This window comes from Macrosteles quadrilineatus, unplaced genomic scaffold, assembly GCF_028750875.1.
Source record: "Macrosteles quadrilineatus isolate MER2022 unplaced genomic scaffold, UCM_ALF_1.0 Scaffold_1__1_contigs__length_201487025, whole genome shotgun sequence".
Lineage (NCBI taxonomy): Eukaryota > Metazoa > Arthropoda > Insecta > Hemiptera > Cicadellidae > Macrosteles > Macrosteles quadrilineatus.
Genome location: NW_026542594.1, coordinates 123,934,833 through 123,957,234, shown reverse-complemented (window position 1 = coordinate 123,957,234; position 22,402 = coordinate 123,934,833). Strand labels below are relative to the sequence as shown.

The window sequence follows — 22,402 nt, the reverse complement described above, 5'->3', positions numbered from 1 at the left end:
GACTCCTTTTAAAATAAGGCAACTTTAAATCAGCAGCAAGTTTTAATATATCCAAAATACTTAATGGTTTTTCTGGAAGTCTTTCAATTATTTCCTTTGAGTAAATTTTTTTACTTTTACTACCAGATCCCGTATAAAATCTCAAATAGAGCCACTTACCACTTTTACTTTTCTTCTTGCAGGCACATTTAGGATTTTTTTCTTTTTCCCAACAGGTTTTTTCTTCCTTATTTGTTTTTTAATTTTTGAAGTCTTCCCTTTTCCCCCACCAAGTTTTGCTTTAGTTTTAATTATGTTAGTAACTGCCCAGACGGCAGCTCTCTCAAAAATACTAGAGTCTGACGCTTTTACCCTTTCCCAAGCTAATAAGCTGTCAGCCACTGATCTAATTTTACTATCCTTCAAAATTGAGTATGCTTTATCGTGGTTTTTGCATGCAGCATCCCCAATTTATTTATGCCTGGATCACCCCTTGCTTATCTCTTCCTTAAATTCGTTCCAGGTCCACAGTACTGATAGTCGGGTATGTGAAATTCTACAGGTAAAATACCTGTGTCTGTGTACAAGAAGATTATCTGTGTACATACAGGGTGAATAAAAAGTCAAGACTCCCCCATCTAATATTTTTCTAAGTTAGAACACAGTATAGTCTTTTTGTACACAGACACAGGGTATCTTACCTGTAGAACTTCACATACCCGGCTATCAGTACCATGGACCTGGAACAAATTTAAGGAAGTGATTAACAAGAGGTGATCCAGGCATAAATAATTTGGATGCTGCATGCAAAAACCATGTATAGCATAGGCCTACTCAAGATCGAACTATAGTAAAAATATACACAGATACCGTTTTGGTGGTCATGCAAACTTAGCACAAAGTTTCATTTTATGATTTTGAAAACTTTTAGTGTCCCCAAAAAATGAGGGGTTATGGGCTCAACTGGAGATTACTCTATATCTTACTAATATTATAAATCAGAAAGTTTGTGAGGTTGTGTGTATGTTTGTGTGTTGCTCAATCATAAACTACTGGACGGATTCGGCTGAAATTTTGCATGATGATAGCTCACATTCCCTATTAACATTTAGGCATATTCTTATCTCAAAAATCCTTTTGGGCTCCCAGTTTTGCCCCAGTGGCTCTGTAGTTCCCCATGTTAACCTTATGAGTATTCATATTTAAAGGGAATTATAGAATTTAGTCAGCTGTTTCAACTTTAAAAGTTGGTTCTATAATATGCAATAGCATTAAAAAGTTAACGTTTCCCAACAGGGTGCAGCACTATTATTATTTTGTTTTTGCATATATGACAACAGCTAATCTATATAAGGTAAGTGCCCTAAATACCAACACTGCACCAAATACCGACACTTTCACTTTTACACTGAAAAAATAAGCTCACATACGTCTCCACTAACCTAATATTTAGATAGCTGTGAGCGCCGTGTTTTTTTCTATGATCGAGAAGAAGAAGAATCCGTTCCCTCCTTTTCTGAGTTTGAGCGAGTTGAATACGTCGGACGCTGTATGTCAACTGTGATTTCAGGTAAGAAACTTAATGTATTTCACTAGGAACATAGAGTTCTGCTTTAGAGATTAAAAGTTTAAAAACATATGTACGTGGGTTGACAGTTGGTTTAATGATCACGTCAACATTTATACTTTTAAATCTGATATCAAAATATTGAAATCTAACCTGTTTCTCCTTAATTTTAATGCTGTCGGTATTTGAAGCAAAATTTCGTCATTTCGCCAAATACCGACGCGGCGCTGTCGGTATTAATTCCAATACGTTTGTACGCAAAATAATACCAACACTTGTTTGAAAACAAGTACAAACTGTCGTGATTTAATTCTTTTACTACTAATAATAAAACAAATCTTTATTTTTTATACCGAACTAGCCTTTCTACTACTTGAAGTTGTTGACATAATTATTAAATGTTTTTATTGTCGTTATTTTTTAAATTGTGTTAAGAAATACAAAATCCAATAACTTACATGTTAAAGTTGACAACGAAAACAAACACATATACCGGTATAAATAAATATAATAATATATACACCAATGCTGTGTTTTGATTTTTTTTTTTTTTTTTTTTAGAATGCCTGCAACAAAAACGCCCCCGCCAAAGAAGCGGAAGCAGTATTCTGACGAAGATATGAAAGGGGCTATTCTGGCGGTTAGGAGCGGTACCGACACGGTGTCATCCGCGGCAAAACGGTTTGGAGTACCTAGGGTAACGCTCCATGACAAAGTGTCTGGGCGTTACGACGAAAACTGTAAGTTGGGTAGGAAGCCAATTCTCTCTCAGGACGAAGAAGACATCCTAGTGAAATGGGTTTTAACATGTAAGACGAGAGGTTTCCCCATCACTAAAGATCAACTCATCCATAGTGCTGGGCGGATGCTCACCAGCACGGGTAGGCCTAACCCATTCGTCAACGATAAACCTGGCCGTCGATGGTATGAACTCTTTATGGGCCGCCACAAAAACCTCGCCGTCCGGGAGTGCCAGACCCTGACGACTTCACGTGCTGCCATCACTGAGGAGAGGGTCGCGGAGTGGTGTGCAGAAGTAAAAAAGTATGCAGAAGAAAAGCAGTTGATGAGTGTCTTCGAGGATCCGCGGCGAATTTTCAATTGTGACGAGACCGCCTTTTTTCTTGCTCCCAAAACAGGGAAGGTCATTGCCGCAAGAGGAGACAGAAGTGTTTACAATGTGGCAGGCAACACGGACAAAGAGAATGTTACGGTCCTTATGACAGTTAGTGCGGACGGTGGCGTTGCACCACCAATGCTATTGTATGCATACGAACGTATCCCGGTACAGGTAGGGATGGCTGTTCCAGATGGGTGGGCATTAGGCAAAAGTGAGGCAGGATGGATGACATGTGAGTCATTTTTTGAGTACATGGCAAACACCTTTGAGCCATACCTGACCGCCAACAACGTACCGCGACCAGTGATCATGTTCTTGGACGGTCATGTATCACATATGTCCCTAGAGTTAAGCGAATTTTGTACATCCAAAGAAATTGAGCTCGTGGCCCTTTTGCCTAATGCCACACACATCTTGCAGCCATTAGATGTTGCTGTTTTCCACCCGTTAAAAACGGCGTGGAAAAAAGCTGTTGGCGAGTGGCGGTTTCAAAATTCATCACAGAAAGTGAGAAAAGAAGATTTCCCGGCCATTCTGCAAACCGTCATCAATTCCACCTTGAAGCCGGAAACCATTAAACACGGGTTTAAAACTTGCGGCTTGCTAAGTTTGAGTGTCCAAGACATTGACTTGACTAAAATAGTTGGGAACTTGGCCCAAAAGCAAAAACCACAATCGGTTGTAAAATCAAATGACGATGTGGAAAAGATAAATACCGCGTTGGTGTATCTCGAGAAGAAAATAGGGAGTGAGAGACTGAAGGTTTTTAGGCGAGGTGGGCCTGTTAAAAGGCGTGATGAATCTCTATTTGAGATATGGAGAGGTATTAGAGAAGATTTGAAAATTGCAGCCAACGATCTTCCAATCAATCAAGACACTACAATTGATCACGTTGAAGACCCCGACGCCACAATCGGTCCCAATGATGAACCCGACGCCACCATTTTGCCTGAAGAAGCAGACGCCCCTAACGTTCTCACACCAGCTGTGGAGGCAGATTTCAACTTTGACATGACTCTGGAAGACTTAAACGAGACCATTGTGCTGAATGAGGAGCTATTTGAAGACTTGGGCCTCGGTCAAAACATGGTTGTTGAGTTGGATTTGCCAGTTACTGTTATTTCTAACCCGATTTTACAAGATATAAAAAACTCATCATTGGCTTGTCAACCAACCCCCTCCGAGCTTTCAACACCATCTACCTCACAGGCTGCCAGAAGTCAAACGCCCCCGCCATCTACCTCACAGGCTGTTAGAAGTCAAACGCCCCCGCCATCTACCTCACAGGCTGTTAGAAGTCAAACGCCCCCGCCATCTACTTCTACTCAGGACGTTAAAGACATCATTCCATCGCCTTTCAAGGACTGTGTTTTTTGGCCTGGTCCAAAAAAAGACTCTGGCAAAAAGAAGAAAAGAAACAGCGTAAAAATGCCTACAGTCATGACATCTGAAAGCTGGAAGGTGTATCACAGAAGCCTAGCAGAACAAAAAGCAAAAAAAGCAAAAGATTTAGAAGAAAGAAGAGAAAGAAGGCGAAATCTACAAGCCATGAAAGAACAGACCGTGAAAGTGAAGAAAGAAAAGACGAGCAAGAAGAAACAAGAAAGAGAAGAAGCTTCATCTGAGCTCGACGAGAATGACTACCCTCAACCACCAGTTAATGAATTTGACTTTGACAAACTTTCAAGTGCAGAAAGGCCCAACACAAAGGATATTGGTGTAGGACATTGGGTCGTAGTACCATATCCAACTGCTAAACCCGATCAAGACAAAAAATATATTGGTCAAGTGCTACGTGTTCTTCAAGACAACACGGCTGAAATTAAATATCTCGCCCGAAGAGGAGACAAATTTATTTGGCCTGAAGTGGATGACGTTGACGAAGTCCCTTTTGTAGAAATAACAAACATTTTGAAAGAACCACTATTTGACAGACGAGGGTACCTTACTTTTAGTTCGTAAGTAAACGAACAGTGAATCAACTGAACAAGGTATTTTGTACATATAGGTAGTAAATGTTGAGTAGGTTAAGTTAAAACATTTTGAAATCGTAAAATTGCATTTTCTTCTTTGTTTTGCTGTAGGCCTATGTTTAAATTTCTTTGCCTGAATGTTGTTGTAGAGCCTTTTTGTACATAAGTTGCTACAGATATTGTAAATTTTGATTAGTCATAGTTAAACCCATTTAAATTTGTAAAAGTGTATTTTATTCTTTGTTGTAGGTTTTAATCCTTATTTGCTTGTATTTGTATTTGTTTGTGTTGTTTGACTGTTGATGGGTTTTTGTACATAATTTGTACCACAGACTTTGAAATGTTGAGTAGCCTAAGATAAACCACGGCCGCCTTTGTAGTTAAAGGCGGCCGTGGATAAACCCATTTGAATCTGTAAAAATGTATTTTCTTATTTGTTGTGCTGTAGGTTGTAATTAATATTTGCTTGTAATATTGTTGTAAAGTCTTTTGTACATAAGTTACTACGTACATTGTGAATTTTGATTAGTCTAAGTTTAACCCATTTTAATCTGTAAAAATGCATTTTCTTCTCTTCTTTGTTGGTGGTTTTATTCATATGTTCATGTCGTGTGATTTTATAGAATAAACAATGATTTTATGCAATATAATGCAATTGATTACTTTCCACATCTTATTATATAAGCTAACATGTAATTGAGTATAACTCGGAAACTAAGCAAACACTACTCTAGGTGGTCATGGCGAAGCTATCGTCATCGGCTGCTAAGCTGTATGTCGGTGCTAAGCAGTGTGTTTATTTTCGTCAGATGTCGATGTTTTTACTACTGATCACGATTGTTATTGTTAAAAATACCCTAACTTACTTTTGCTAAAGGTAAAAAGACATTTTGATACGACTTTGAGCATTTGTTTTCAGCAAAAATACTAAGTGACTTTTGTTTAGCAAGATCGTCAAACATAACCTGTTGGTTAAGGATAATTTTTTAGGGTGGTGAATGACAAAATATTAAGATACGAGTGGTAATTCAGGAAATTGAAAACACAAGGAATCTTTAAAAATACATTTATTACAAATACAAAGTTACCTTGTAGTTTAAATCCCTCTTATAAACATACTGTCGGTAATTAGGACATGAGATGTCGGAATAATTTTCATTGTTGTCGGTATTTTTTGTAAAGTTGCATATTTGCTACCCAACATTTAAATGCTTATAAGTAGTTAAAACTAGGGTTTTTATTTCATATTTTGATGTTTTTTCATTGTTAATATTATGGCAAATTGATTTATTCCATTAAAAACAGGTTTTACATAACCTTAATATTTTTTATGACCTAAGACAGCTTATTTCTGGTCTTAGGGTGTTGGTATTTGGGGCACTTACCTTATAAAGCCAAAAGTACCCATGCACTTTTGAGAAAACTACAAGTCACACCCCCATAAAGCATATACTTAAAATGTCCGTCATGACGAGAAACCTTGCGCAAAATTATCCATTTTCTCTTAAATTGCCCTTTAAGGTCATAATTGCTTTCCAAAGGGAACTTTCCATATACTTAATGTTAAAAATACCTCAGCTGTTCTTATTTGTATGTTATTCTTTCAATTTATTACCTTATTAAAATCTGGTGTGATTATTTTGTTTGTAATGCTGCATTCTGTTTTGTTTATTTCAGCTTAACTTAACCAATCAATAGTTTTATTAATACTTATGAAGTCAAACATGGGTCGAAGCCCGCGGGTAACAGCTAGTTTGAACTAAGCAGCAACAAAAGGCTGTGATATACACAATGAGAACTGTCAAAGTAGGATTGTTTAATTACAGTTAGGTTTGAGTTTTTAATTTAATAAATAATTTGAGATATTGTGCGAATGTTTGATAATTTATTTTTTTCTATTGTTTAGGTGCAGTGGTAGAACATTATGACAATGGTAGATGTGTTATACTATACCATAAGTTACTGTAAATTTATGAACCAAATTTTATCAAACTGTATCCTCCCCCCATTGCAAACGCAAAGCTTGAGTATAACTGCAATAAGCATTTTATACTTATATGCTAACCCCGTACGAAGGACGGGTGCTCTGCTAGTACGTACAAGATATATTAACCTTTAAACATTACCAATTTAATTTTAAACAGTATGATTTAAATTGGCATTCTGTTGATTACGTTTTCTATCCCGCCCTTATGACAGTGTGTATCTGGATTCGAAGATCCGGATCCGAATTTTTCAAGATCCGGATCCGGTACCGACATTTTCTTGGATCCGCCCATCACTGTAGGTATATTACTTGACCAAACTAATCAAGTAGGCCAACTCAATGTTAATTTCTTCCTTATTAACATCTGACATACAAACAATTTATCCCTTAGGTAAAAAAAAATATTTTAGTACCAACCGCACTCAGCCACTGATCGACACGGACTAACAAATTTGGCATGGAAGTTTAGAATCATCTGGGCATTTTTTGCCCCCGGTTTACATTTGCCCGTGAAACGGCACTAGTGCGAAAGCTGACAATAATATGTTTGTGGATGAGGTTCCTCATTTCCTTGGGACAAAATTCCTCCTGAAGAAAATTGCTGCATGCGCCCATAACTTAGCTAGCCACCCCCTTTAAAAAAAATATAGATTTGATGTGTACCCTAATATTGAAGGTCAATGCTAAAATAATTGTTTACACTTAGTAAAACAATTCTTAAGCTAAATTTGAAATGGTTTCTGTGAATTTAACAAAACTAAAAAGTAGAATAGGCTAACAAATAATGAGTAGACAGAGAAAAAAACTAACCGAATTGATTGGGAGGGTATGCAGGCATATTGTTGTACTGTTGAGGATCATCGTAAGGGTTGTAAGCAGGTGGTGGGGAGAAGGTCTGTGTACTTTCTAATCCTGGTGTTTCTGTGGGCCGTTTTGATAGCTTACGGCCAGGAGCTACAACAAAAATAACATAGCATTAATATGTAAATTCTAAATATGACTTTTGTATGTATAGTAAAGACAAATACAGTTACAGTAGCATTTAAAGACACATCATCAAAAATCTATGGCCCATTTTTCTGTGCAAACTTACAAAAATATACCTATGTCACATTTTATGATACTTGCCTTTAGAAGACCCTAAGCCCCATAAAATAAACTAGGCCTTTTACATGCAGTGGCCATAGATATCCTTGCCATTAACTCAAAGCTCCCCTGCCTTCACTATCAAGTGTCATCATAACATCTTTTAAATATATGCCTCTAGTAAATTTATCTGCAAATGCATTACATATTTCAAGTTCTGTTTTATGCTTTCCTAGATATTTAACTATACTTTCATCAATATTATCCACTTTGCCCCTACCTAAAATTGAGTTTATCTGACTCCAAGTTTCCTTAATATTATTTTGATTACTGTAAAATAAACTGAAGAAGTGCCTTTGTTTTGCTTTTTTGATTTCTTTGTCCACCTTATTCCTTGCTAGCCTATATCTTTCTTTATAATTATTATTGTTTGGATGTGTTTTGTACAATTTAAATAATTTATCACGCTCTTTAATCTGTTTTACTATTTGAAAAGACATCCATGGTTTTTTGGGAGATTTAACTGATTTTGATACAATAATTTTACTAATATCATAGGCTTCATTAAAGTTTAAATTTATCTTATTATAAATCTCTGATGCATCGGATAAACATTTTATAGACAGCCAGTCCATCTGCCCCAATACCCGTCCCAATATAGCCACATTTATCTTTGTATTTATCTGTTTTAGCGAATTTCCCTATAGGGAAGTAGCTATTACCGTAGGTCTCATGGTAAGACCTAAGCCCGGGACCGATTTACTTTTTCATTTTGATGTCCCCAGAGGCCAAAAACACCATTCGTTCAAATTTTAATATATCTATATATAGAGATATATATATATGTGTCCATCCGCACGATAACTTGAGTAATTTTTGTCCGATTTTGATAAAATTTGGTTTGAAGGTGTAAGGCGGGATAAACTTGAATGAGTTCGCGAACCAGCATGATCGGACTATGGGAACAGAGGTTTATGGGGGGTTTTATGGGGTAAAAATAGGTTTTTCCCATTTTTGACCCTAAAAACACAAAATTTCACAATTTCTTTTTAAACCATTTTGTAGAGCTTAAAAAAACAAATAATTTAGTATATTGAAGCATTATTATGCACCTAATTGTTACGGAGAAAATTCAAAAAAATTGTAATTTTAAAATTCCCATGTTATTCTTATGGAGAATAAGTCAACTGTTGTAGTTTCCTTGTTTATGAACATATTTTGATAAAAGTTGGAAAATACATTAATTTCTTACTAAACCACAGTACCTTTTAATATTCTACATAAAAAAACTTGTTTACCCTCCCTGTTGCAGCAAACCTAAGTACTCATTAAACTAATTCTGTTTATATAAGGAATAAATGTGATATTTTGAAGGAGACATTTTAGTTTAAATCCAATCAGGCAAATGGAAATTCGCTAAGTCTGCAGGTTTGCTGCGGCGGGGGTATTGTCTTATCAGTTGGGCAGGAGTTGTCAGGCTGGACATTGATAACACAGGTGTAGTGATCTGCTATCTTAGTCTGAACTACATCTGAGTTGACCTTCGCTCTTTTAACTCTAATGAATGCATGGTCTAAACATGTTTGTGTTAGTTTTCCTCCTCTTACTTCCTCCCTTATATAACAATTTATGTAAGAATCTAAGCCGTGCCCTGCCATCATAATTTTGTAATCTTGAACTTTTTTTAATATTATTTATTTTAGTTCTATTTTAACCCCGAAATGAAAACTCTCACTTAATCTTAGCTAAGTCGGACATCTCATTAATTACTATCACATCACTCTCCTTTGTTTTACGAAGCCTAACCGCACCATACTTAAACCAGATGAACTTGTATCCTAGATCCTTTCCTTTTTTCTTCGCTTCTTTTAATAGGTTTCTATAATAAACAGTAAGGTTTTCACTTACAAATATCTGGCCGCCCGGTAGTCCTGTCACCTGGTTGTTTGTCACAACCTTCCGCCTAGCTGCCAGCAACGCATCTCTCTTCTTCCTCCCGGCAAACTGGACGATGATGGTCGCAGGTCTATTGTCCCTCCGAGTTGATGGTAGACGGTGTGCAGCCTCAATGTCATCCTCTGTGATGTCTACTCCCATTTTCTCAGCAAGTTTCACAACTATTTCTTCCACATTTTCCTTCTTGTTTTCAGTTACTTCATTGATTTCTAGATTTTTGTTTCTGCCGTATTGCTCTAATTGGCTTAGACGCATACTCAAATCGTGAATCTCTTCATCCTTCCGCTGAATTACCAACTGTAGTTGCTCCACCTTTTCCTCCAGCTTCGGTAGAAGTTCCAGCTTGTGGATAATATCCTCATACTGTTCACTTATGAAGTGCTGACTTTTAATAACTTCCTTGCTGTCTTCTTTAATTTTATCTAAATCCTCCTTTAGTGTTGGAAGAATTTGTAGCTGCTTGGACACATCTTTCATAAATTTTTTAAATACCTCTGTAATATTTTCATCATTATCTTCAGAAACATCTTTTTTTAAATTACATTTTTTCCCTGACTTGCATTTTAGACATTTCCATTCCTGTTTGTTAATCCTGAATTAATTTTGTAAACACCGGTTAGCTCAGTTTTGTCAGAAGAGGGTTTTCTTTTTTCTTTTAGGATGGATGACAATTTGTTAGAGGTCCTAAAAGATAACTTAACATTGTTTCTCGACAGCTCATTTTTTAAAGTGTTGTTTACAATATGTTTATATTGTAGAGGCTGTGGATATGGCGGATGGGAATAGTGTGATAAATTGTCCCGTTTGTTCGAAAGTGTGTAGAGACGAAGAAAAAGCTTTGTTGTGTGAAGGTTACTGCAATTCTTGGCATCACGCTAAGTGTGTCAGGATTTCAGTGAAGAAATTTAGCGAAATACTGAACCTGGAAGAAGATGTGAGGTGGTTTTGCCGACCATGCGATTCGAGGTTAGGGAAACACATTGCACTTGTACAAGGTAAAGTGGACGTAAGCTTAGATGACTTGACAGTTATTAAAAACTGTGTGGAAGCTTTTTCAAAATTAGGTACATCTCTGGAGAAAAAACTTAACACATTGATAAACCTTAGTGTCAAAACAAAAGTAGATGTGAATAATTTAGTTAAGAGGACAGCAGACAAAATTAAGGGAATAGATTCTTTTAACAAAATTGACGCGTCCAAACAAGAAATTGGCCAAGAAAAGGGAGTTGAATCAGAAGGTACGGTTGGCAACAATGACGTCACTGAGATCCCCTCTTTCCCATTGGTGACAAATGACGAAGACGAAATTCATACTACTGTGAATGAAGACGGAACGGTAGTTGAATCAAATGAACAGCAAATCGGACTGAGAAACGGTAGTGAATTGACTCCAGTGGGAGGAGTGCGATTCAAGCGGCAACAGGAGCTGACGGAAAAGACTGGAGGAACTGAAACCGATTGTAATCTCGCTCCAGTCAGTCCAGTCTCGACAGTGTCCAAATCCTACGCGAGTACTGTTCGAGGATCGAAAGGAGTACCAAAGTCGAAAAATCCTAATACAGTCTCAAACAACAGGAACCATCTGAATTCATCTAAAGTGGTAATCGGCACTGGCTCGACCAAAACCAGATTGAAACCGGCTTGTAAACGAAAATTTATTTTTGTATCGTGACTATCGCCTGCAACAACTTGCGATACCTTAACCAGTTTTCTTGCAGACAATGATATACACAACTGCGAATGTGTCAAACTGAATCCTACAAATCGTTCAAGTTGGGAATATCAGAACTGTGTGTTGAAAGGGTGTTACGCTCTGATTTTTGGCCAAACGGCATCCTTGTTAGAGAATTCCTTCTATCTCGACGTCCTTCACCGAGATCTTTTTAGGCAGGACAGTCCAGCACTCGGGATTGCCAGACCACCAGAACGTGTCATGAGAAGACTTGAGGACCCAGAAAATTGCTCTCCTGTTGTAATTAGTGTTTTAAATGTACAAAGTATTCGAGGTAAGGAGAGCCTATTAACTGTGTTCATTGAGGAAGAAGGTATAAACATTCTTGGCGTTTGCGAACATTGGTTAGTACCAGAAGAGACTGAATTCTACAGTACAGTGGCAAATTTATCCCTTGCAAGTATTTACTGCAGAAAAATTCCAAGTGTGGCGGAGCATCATTGTTCATTGACACAAGCCTTGATTTTAGTGTCTTAAATGTGGAGCAATTCTGCTCAGACCTCGATTGTGAACTGGTAGCGATTTACATACCAAGCCTGAACGTGACGGCAATCTGTGTTTACCACTCACCTAGTGGGAATTTCAAAGTGTTTTGTAATCAATTGGAGAGCTGTCTGGCTTCCCTTGAGAGAAATTTCTCCAACTTGGTGTTGATGGGGGATTTCAACGTAAATTTCATTGGAGAAGGCACCGAGAGATCTGCCTTGCTCAATCTCCTGAAGTCCTTCGGACTTTTCATCACGACAACACAACCAACGAGGGGCCACTCCTGCATCGACAACATAGCTGTAAACCTGAACACCTGGGATTATGAGGCCAGTGTCGTCGAACACTTTGTCGCAGATCACTCCGCAGTGGTGATGAGATGGATGACTTCTTCAAATGTGGTGAGTCCTCCTTTGAATTCTTGGCATAATAGTTATCTTTTTAACATTAGAAAACTTGACCTAAGCATGATAGACCTATTTTTAGTTGCTCTAGGTGAGATTAAATGGTTTGACATCCTGAAAGACGATGCCAATGACTTTGATGTGTTTTTTTCTGAAATAAGGAAGTTATTTGATGTTTTCTTCCCATCTAAGTCTAAGGTATATAGGCCCAACAACAAAACTCGTGTGGCGAGGTCAAACTACTACCTCAAATGGTATACTCCTGAGTTGTTTAGGCTAAAGCAGGATATGCTCGCACTGAAGGACAGGTTTAGGGAGAACAACCAAGAGGTGGACAAAGCAGCCTACTTAGCCTCTAAAAATGCATACAAACAAAAGATTGTTGAGGCCAAGAAAGAGGCAAATGTAAATATGATTGTTTCTGCTAAAAATCTGTGCAAAGCAGCTTGGGATGTGGTCAAAACAGCCACAAGAAGCAGTCGGGTGACCCAATCATCACCACACAGCCCTGACCAATTTAATAGGTTCTTCATCGACTCCGTAGACAACATTGTAACCGGTCTGAAATCTTTAGACTCCAGTAAGATTTCTTTGAATGTTGATGTACACACCAACCTTTTTCGTGGCAGCCTACTTCTTCAACCGAGATAGAGAAAATTGTGGCTGGTTTCAAAAACTCAAACAGCCCTGACTTCTACGGAATGTCCACAACCTGGTTAAAACGTGTTATAAGACAAATCTCTCAACCGCTATCGCTAGTCCTGAACAACATTTTGAAGAGAGGGGTTTTCCCCCCCAGCATGAAAATTGCCAGAACCGTCCCCATCTACAAGAAGGGTAAGCGAGATAGATTGAACAGCTATAGGCCCGTTTCCATTCTACCAATCTTCGGTAAAGTCTTGGAGGCTCATGACCAGGCAACTTTGTGAACACCTAGAGTCTAACAACCTACTGACGGAAGGTCAATTCGGATTCCGTAAAGGCCGGTCTACAACAGGATAATAATAATAATAATAATAAATCTTTATTGTCGTTTGGTAATATAAACATTACAATAGACAAGGTCAACATGTTTTGTTACATATGTTATATAAAATATTAAATATTATACAGAAACTGTTCAAATAAAGTTAAAAGAATCTTAAAAGGATAAAGCATCAGTAATAATAAAAACTTTGAAATTAACAGGGAAAAGACCATAACAAGAACAAAGAATCATCAAGACTGCTTGGCCTCACATTTAAGCGTTGAAAAATCTACATTCTGCAAAAACTCCTCAACTGAATAAAAAGCACGACTTGTAAGCCAATCTGATAATTTTGACCTATACAAATGAATACTTTCCTGATTTATAAAATATATTGGAAGTTTATTAAATAGTTTTATTTGCAAATATTTATAACTTTTGATAAATTTTGATACCCTGGCTTGAGGAATATATAAATCTTTTGATTGTCTGGTGATATACCCATGGATTGAGTTGCAAGGAACAAATTTATTCAGATTCTCTTTAACAGAAACTAAATTGTAAAAAAAGAAAATATTCGAGAGTGTCATGATTTTATTTTCAGCAAAAAATGCTTTGCAACTAACCCTATCTGGAATTTCAAACATAATTCTGAGAGCCTTATTTTGCCATGTAAAGACCCAGTGAGCTCCTGAGCTATTACCCCACAGTATATTGCCATACAGCAAGTGTGAGTGAAATAAACTGTGGTAAACAATTAGAAGTGTTTTGGTTTAGAAAAACAAATTTTCTTATCAAACAACATACTCTTGACAATTTTGAAATGATATTATTGGTATGTACTTCCCAAGTGAGTTTAGAGTCTATGGATATTCCGAGTAGTTTGACAGAAACTGCATTGTCTGCTTCAAGATTACGCAAAGTAAAACAAATTTTTTCTGTTTTATCATGATTTATTTCCAGAAAATTACTTTCAAACCATAGCTTACCCAATTCAATGGCGTTTTCTATACTTTGGTTTGCAGAGTAAAAGTTGTCAGCTGATGAGATGAAGGTTGTGTCGTCAGCATATAAAACTGTTTTGTAAGGTGGAGTTTGGCAAATCATTAATATAGAGAATAAACAAAACCGGACCCAGTACCGACCCTTGAGGAACCCCAGCAAGGACCTCCTTAGAATTTGACCTATGTTTTCCTAAATTAACAAATTGTAGTCTTCCACAGAGGTATGATTTAAAAAAATTTAGTTCGTGCTCCATTATTCCATAAAATTCCAATTTCTGCAAAAGAATTGTATGTAAGACCGAATCGAAGGCCTTACTGAGGTCTAAAAGTGCCAAACTAAGATAACTAACAGATTCAAAACTATCCAAAATATCAGACACCACCGATTCTATAGCCAAAGTAGTTGAACGGCCCGGTCTGAAAGCAAATTGGTTATTGTTTAAAATATTATTTAAGTTAAGAAAATCAAAGATCTGGGCTTTAGCACAGGATTCAACTATTTTTGATAACACTGGAACCATTGAAATTGGTCTATAATGTGAAATAAGAAATTTATCTCCCTTCTTATAAAGAGGAGGTTTTACTGATTGTTAAGCAATTTGGGAAGGTTGAACTAGAGAACACCATATTATCAAGATGAATCAGTGGTTCCATAATGTAAGGAGCTATACATTTTACAATTTTGTTTGAAAAACCGTAAGCATCTTCACTGTTTGATGGATTAAGAGATCTTATTATTTTTTTCATATCATTCTCTGTTACCAATTTCCACGAAAATTTATTTCTAGAACGATTAGCATTATTTAGAAAATTAGAGAAATCCAAACTCCTACCTTGCTCAACATGAGCCTTCTCTACTACCTTTTTTCCAACATCTATATAATGGTTATTAAAATCATCTGCTGAAAAAGGTGGAACAGTATTATTATGTTTGAAAAAATCCCTACTTTCTGATTTTACTATTTGCCAAGCAGCCTTACATGTATTCCTTGAACTGCTAACAAATTTCTCATTATAATTAATCTTAGCCACTTTAATCATAGTCTTGTATTTTATCCTATAAACTGACAGAGTTCTCTTGAAATCATCATGCTTTGCTAAATTAGGCATTTTTGTTAAATCTGCAAGAAAAATAACAGTATCTCGCATTTTTTTTAGAGATTCATCAAACCATTTATTCTTTAATTTACTCTTATAATAATGCCTGATTTTCTTAGATATTCTAGGACAGTTCAAACTGAAATAATAAACAATAGTATTTAAGAAATATTCAAAAGCAGTGTTTACATCTAGAGTATGAACAGGAGCGGTCCTGAGGCTTGCAGGTTTGGTTGGTGAGGCATTTGAGGCTTGCCACACAGTCACCCTCACATTGTGCGACCTAAGGCGGTCGACACACGGGAAGACTGAAACCCAACTAAAGTTGAACCAACTCTTTTGTGACGCGATTACGATTGCAGTTGCGTTGGTTAAATCCACACACGGGCGCGACTGTAGTTGAGTTGAGACAGTAAATGAGTTCTAATTTTGTTATGAATGAAATGAGTGGTAGTGATTAAGAAGCCCTGGAGTTTTATAGACAATCAAGAAAGCGTAGAGGACGTAGAAAGTATTGGGTACATCCTTATGTTAAAACAAATATTCAATGTAGGCTCTTTGTAGCTGCCGCTGCATTACAAGAAACAGATACAAAATTTCAGTCTATTTACAGGATGTCACAAAGTACTTACGAAACGTTATCGCAGTTGGTATGCTCGATCTTTCACACGATCCTTGAAAAGCGCAGTAAAAATATGCGAAAAGTTGTTCAAACCAGGCGACTGAAATCACCTAGCAACCGGCAGGTCCGGTTGCTTAACGACTGATCACCGACTGGTCCTCAACTGGTCGCATCGCAGTCGCCCCGTGTGCACTGTCCCACCTAACTACATTGGTCGGGACGCAGACGACTAGTTTGTCCAACTAGTTGCCGATTTCAGTTGGAAAACAGTCTTCCCGTGTGTCGACGGCCTAAGTCGTGCATTTGATTGTGTCGACCATGCCATACTGGTCAGGAAGTTGGAGAGTTATGGAGTGGGTGGCACTGTTCTCGGAACAATTGGATCATATCTCGCGGGTAGGCAACAGGTGGTCTCTATCGAGGGGGCAACTTCAGCACCTCTAGAAGTAGCATATGGAGTTCCACAAGGATCGGTAATTGGGCCGATTCTTTTCCTAGTTATGATAAACGACCTCGACATGTCAGGAAATGTTGTATTATTTGCTGACGACACCACCCTTGTGTCACGAGGACTGCAGGTTGAACAGTTGTACCGCAAGCATAGTAGTACACAGTCTGTTGCGGGAGCTGAACAGCACTTAATTGAAGCTTCAAACTGGTTTGAGGCCAATGGCTTCCAGCTTAACCAATCCAAGACACAATCTCTTGTCTGCAGTCTGGCTAAACATGCTCCTCACAATGATCCGGTGAAGCTGCTAGGTTTTACTCTGGACCAGAAACTAACCTGGAATGACCACGTAAATCAGGTCTGCAATAAGCTGTCAAGGGCCTGCTCCTGAAACTTAGGCATCTGGTCTCGGAGAAATACCTGATGAATGTCCATCACTCTATGTTTCATTGCCACGTGAGCTATGGTGTGCTGTTGTGGGGACACGCACCCACGACCGAAGACATCCTGGTCCAGCAAAAGAGAGCTCTACGAATAATCACCTTCAGCGATCGTCTGGCTCACTGCAAGCCTATCTTTGCCAGGATGGGAATTCTAACAGTGTTTGGTCACTACATCCTCGCCTGTATAAAGTACGTAATAGATAATATTGAGGAGTTTCCTTCCAGGGCTGCAAAACATCACCACCTTACTAGGCATCACAACCAACTAGATGTTCCTAGAGTTAGACTATCAAGGACTCAGAAGGCCTTTAGTAATGGAGCCCTAACAATATATAATAAATTGCCAAACTCCATCGTACTTCTCGAAAGGGAACTCCTTAAGGTACTCACTACGTACTTTAAAGGAAAAGCCTACTACTCGCTGAAGGAGTATTTTGATGACCCTCTGTTAGGCCTAGACTGATTTGGCCAAATCTAAATTTGTCAAAGTTTTATCAAAATATATCTATAAAGAAGTAAACTACAACATTTTACAATATTCTCCATAAGAATAACATAGGAATTTTAAATTTACATTTTTTAGGTCTTTTTTCTGGTTATAATGAAATAATGAAATGAAATAATGAAATAATGAGTTTATTCCTTCAAAACAAATAAATACAAAATAATAAATTCACTTGGAACTACGTTGCCACATTTTCCAGTAATCGTGGCAAACGTAAAACAAAAAATTAAACAACTATATTTACAACTTAGTGAGTCCAGTCTCTTCACTTGAAAAATACAAGTTGCCGCTCTCTGTGGCGTCTTAAGTATAGCAATATAAAAATAGAGCTTAAAAAATTAAATCCTAAAGTTTACAGAAATACTGTTATAACTAAAAATTTATTACCTTTTCGTGAAATGGAAAACAAATTGGAAATTACAAAAATAGCGAAACTTAACGGATTTATTTGAAGAAAAAAAGAAAAAAAAATCCTTTGAGTGGTTGATGTAAATTGTCATATTAGTATATTATTAAGAAAATATACGTCCGGATGACTAAAAAGCCAATGTTTTAATTTTGAAGAAAATTTATCTAAGGTCAAACAAAATCTGATATCTTCCGGCAGTTGGTTGAAGTATCTGGGACCATTATACTGATAAGAGTGTCTGAACAATGACTTGTTTACTTTAGGTAAACGGAAAATGCCTTGATTGTTTTGTCTAGTATTATACAAAAGATTGCTTGTCCCAGTATTTCCACTGCGTACATAGAAGAGTTTTAGAACCTTAAAAATATATAAGTGCTGAACTGGGAGTATTATTAATTGAGAAAATAACGGGAAAGAGCTTTCACGCTTATTACTTTTAGTTATTATCCTTAAAAAATGATTTTGTGTAAACCTTAATTTTTCAATATAACTTTTAAAAGTTCCGCCCCAGCATTGAATTGCATACTGGAGTCTTGATTGGACAAGAGCAAAATAAAGAGTTCGAAGTAAGAAGGTATTACAAATGTTTTTTATAAAATAGAAAACTCTTATAGTTTGTTTAATTGTTGTATGTAGTGTGGAAATATGTCTGTCCCAGTTTAGATTTTCATCCAAAACTACTCCGAGATATCGAAAATGCTTGACCTTTTCAATTGTTTTGCAAATGCATGAAATTAAATTACAATTTGAAGAATGATAAACTAGATTGTTTGGAAAGTTAATACTATTTATTAGACCGAAATTTATGTATTTTGTCTTATCAACATTAACCTGCATTTTATTTGCTTTACACCAATCACTCAAAAGCTGAAGATCTTCTTGGATGTAACCGTAAAGAGTGAAAATATCTTTTTGGGAATAAAAAAACGCAATGTCGTCAGCAAAAGCACATACGTGTCCATGGAACGGAAGCTTGAGAAGGTCATTAATAAATATGAGGAAGAGGGTTGCAGAGGTAACTGATCCCTGTGGAACACCTGTCCTGACATGTAGAGGAGAACTTAGTTGGTCTAAGATCTTTGTTTGCTGTATTCTGTTTGAGAGAAAACTAGAAAACCAATTATTAGCTACACCTCTAACACCAGCAGCATCTAATTTAGATAATAAAAGATTATGGTCAACTAGATCAAATGCTTTTTTAAAATCAACAAATAAACCTGTTGCTTTGTTTTTGCTATTTAAACTTTGATAAATTTTATCTGTGACTGTAATTAGGACATCTTCTGTCGACTTTCCTTTCCTAAAACCAAATTGAGAGTTGCTGAAAAAATTTAAACCATCCAAAAATGTTGTAAGTCTGACTTTCATTAATTTCTCAAAAACTTTAGAAAAAACTGAGAGCAAACTAATAGGTCTGAGATTGTCTAATTTTTTTGACGAGCCTTTTTTATGAATGGGCACTATGATGCTTTGTTTTAGTTTTTCTGGAAATGTACCACATGCAAAACTAAGATTAATCATGTGGACTAAAACAGGTGCTAGGATTTTAGAGACAGTTTTTAAAAGTTGAACAGATATTTGATCAAAACCTGTTGATTTTTTATTTTTCAACCCATTTATGGTAGCCAAAACTTCGGGAATGGTAGTTGGAGCAACAAAGAAGGAGTGAGGACAACAATGCAAGGGTCGTGGCTGGGGAGGGGGAGGCCCGTTGCAGCTTTGACCTTGACATTGGACAGAGATAAAATACTTGTTAATCTCTTCGGCAACTTGTTTGTGATCATTTAAAATTGTTTTGTTTTCCAATTCAACTTCAGTTACATTTTTCTTATCAGCTGTACCTAACACATTATTTAAAACCTTCCAATATTGAGAAGAATCCCCATGACAATTATTAATTTTGTTAGCTAAAAATTGGTTTTTAGCAAAATCAATATCTTCTCTTAATTTGACACAGAACTCGTTAAAATACTTGCCAAAATGTAAATCAAAAGGCCTTTTCCTATACAACAAGTACAACTTCTTTCTTTTCGATATCCTATTGTATAAATTAGTATTTATCCATGGACTTAACGATTTAGATTTTTGAAATTTATTGTACTTAAAAGCTAACTTAGATTTGTTTATCACAGTACATAGTTTTTCATAAAATATATTATAACAATAATTAACATCATTTGAAAGCAAAATATCTTCCCATTTTTCATTTTCTAACTTTTCTTTGAATAAAATAAAATCAATTTTATCTTTTTGTTTGAGTAAGCTAGAATCATCTATTATTTTACCTTTACACATTAAATCAAAAGTCAACCCCAATAAACAATGATCTGTTAGACCAATATCAAAAATAACACTTTTAAAAATAGTTATGTTTGGATGTCTTACAAAAATATGGTCTACGAGTGTTTTCGACAGATTAGTTATGCGCGTAGGGCTCTTTATCATAGATATAAAACCATGATTTTGTAAGAGACTAAAATAGTTTTGCACATATGGCTGACAAGTATTTAATAGGTTTATATTTCCATCCCCGACCAAAATAGTATTACCCTTTACATTATTAATAGTATCGGAAAATTCATTGACAAAATCATTTTCTGAGTGCATATGCAACCTATAAAAACAGAACACATTGAAATAAACATTTTTATATCTAACACGCAGAAGCAAAACATCAGCAGTGGTCATTTTAAAGCTTAGTTGTGTAGTATCAATACTCTCATTTACATTATCAAAACTCAAGAACAATTTTATAGGCTACACAAAGAATTTCTGGTTCCTGATCTGGATGATGCCTTTTATTTAATTTCATTTACGGTTACACTATGATATTGCACTTAATTAATTCCGTTATGTAAGAAAAACGTTTTTAATCTCACTTGTAACGTTGACAACAAAATCGTAAAGGTCTTCCGGGGTCGCAGCAACACCCGCGATCACACACTGCTGTACTGTAGTAATTATTTACTTGATAGAACAGCGATCAAAACACCGTTAAATCTCGATTGTAGGCTATTAGTGGCGATTATTTATAAATTTAAGTTTCCCAGTCTAAACACTGATTTGCTGTATTTTCCCTGGTTATCAAAACTTAAGTTGAATTTTATAGACATAGAATCTGCAGGTTCTTGACCTGGATGTGGATGATTATTTTAATTTACAGTTAACATTATAGTACTTGCGATCGATTAAATCCGCTATGCAAGTCAAAAGGTCAATTAACGTACTTGGTTCCACAATGAATGGTTTTCGATTTGCGTAAAAAATGTGATTGGAAATGTTGCAGTATTTGTAAACAAAATGTAATGTAAACAATTAAACATATCAGTGACAGCTAGAAGTGAGAATTGATCCAAACAATGAAGAACACTGAGAACCAACTCTTCAGGCGGTGGCAGTGACGGGACGCCGACGGCATCGTTAGTTGGGTAGTGTACTTTGTGTAGGTTAACTGTTGCTTGCTGGGCAGGTATAATGCAGTCGTGTTGGGTGCTAGTTCTTAAACACTTCTTAGATAAAATAAGTTCTCTGGTTCAAAATCATGGTCTGATTTTGGACAATTTCTGTTTAGCATGCACATTGGCACCAGGGTGTTTTTGTAAATCAAACATGCTTGAATGTGCTGTAATGTTGCGGTATTCCTTTGATATTAAAACCACAAGTCTCAATAATAAAAAAAAAACATGACATTATACGAGTAGTTTATTTTTTAACCTTTAACATTTCTTGACCTTTAAAAAATTAACTGGGAAGCTTGAACACATTAAACTAGGTCCTTAAAATAGCTTAAAAATTACTAATTTTAGCACGTTATTTCCAAAATTTTCCCTGGACCCCCCTTCTTTGCTGGGGGGTATTCCATACCCCCCAGGCCCCCCGGTGACCCCCCATCCAAAATATATGTCTAGGACCACCCTTGGTGAGTAATTTTGTCATCTTTTTTGATGGAGGGTCCCTGGGAACCCTACATTAGCTGTATAGGCTATTAATTAACAGCTGTGTCAAAGGAATATGTCGGCCTTAGTCACTAAAAAGACTACAAGATCGCGCCACTCATCGTACTCATCCATTCGAATACTTGGCTTAAAATACCTACTTTGTATGGTCGCCATTTCAAAGAAAAGTATAAAGTATAAGTACAGTAAGTTAGTGTAGCCTAGGCCTAGTGTATATTTTTTAGACAAGGCCTAAATACATTTCTATGCAACATACACAATTACGTTTTCCTTAAGGTATGCTAGGCTATCATCTACTTACGGTAGCGAGGCCCAGCTGAATTAAAGTTCATATCCTTGATTTTGATAGGTTTTTAAAATAAGGATTACTGTATTCTGACCAGCAAATCTCCAGTCTGAGAGACCTAAAACCTGACCTAACCTAAACGTTATAAAACGAATCGACTGGAGTGGGAGTGGGAGTGGGACTGAGAGACTCGACGTTCTGTACCCACGAGCACCTCAGCTTCCACTTCCACATGCAGTCATGCACAGAAGGATTTGGAACAGTTCCTAGCATAACAGCTATTTGTGTAATAGCTTCACTGTATATCTCTTTATTGTACCTGGGGCCCTATTTTTGAAATGGTCGACTGTTGAGTTGAGTGTCGAGTCATTCTA

The 22,402-nt window shown here is 36.6% G+C and overlaps 1 protein-coding gene across 2 annotated transcripts in view; it reads right to left on the bottom strand.

The window, feature by feature from the left end:
* LOC128984336 (protein YIF1B) overlaps positions 1-22,195 on the bottom strand; it is a 64,541-nt gene extending 42,346 nt beyond the window's left edge. For both annotated transcript variants that reach the window (XM_054403647.1, XM_054403653.1), the window contains exons 1-2: positions 22,044-22,195; positions 7,437-7,580 (exon numbers count right to left, since the gene is read on the bottom strand). In XM_054403647.1, the coding sequence (XP_054259622.1) occupies positions 7,437-7,580; positions 22,044-22,074 (175 nt within the window). In that variant the 5' untranslated portion in view covers positions 22,075-22,195. The remainder of the gene's footprint in view (positions 1-7,436; positions 7,581-22,043) is intronic.
* Between the last annotated feature and the right edge of the window lie 207 nt (positions 22,196-22,402).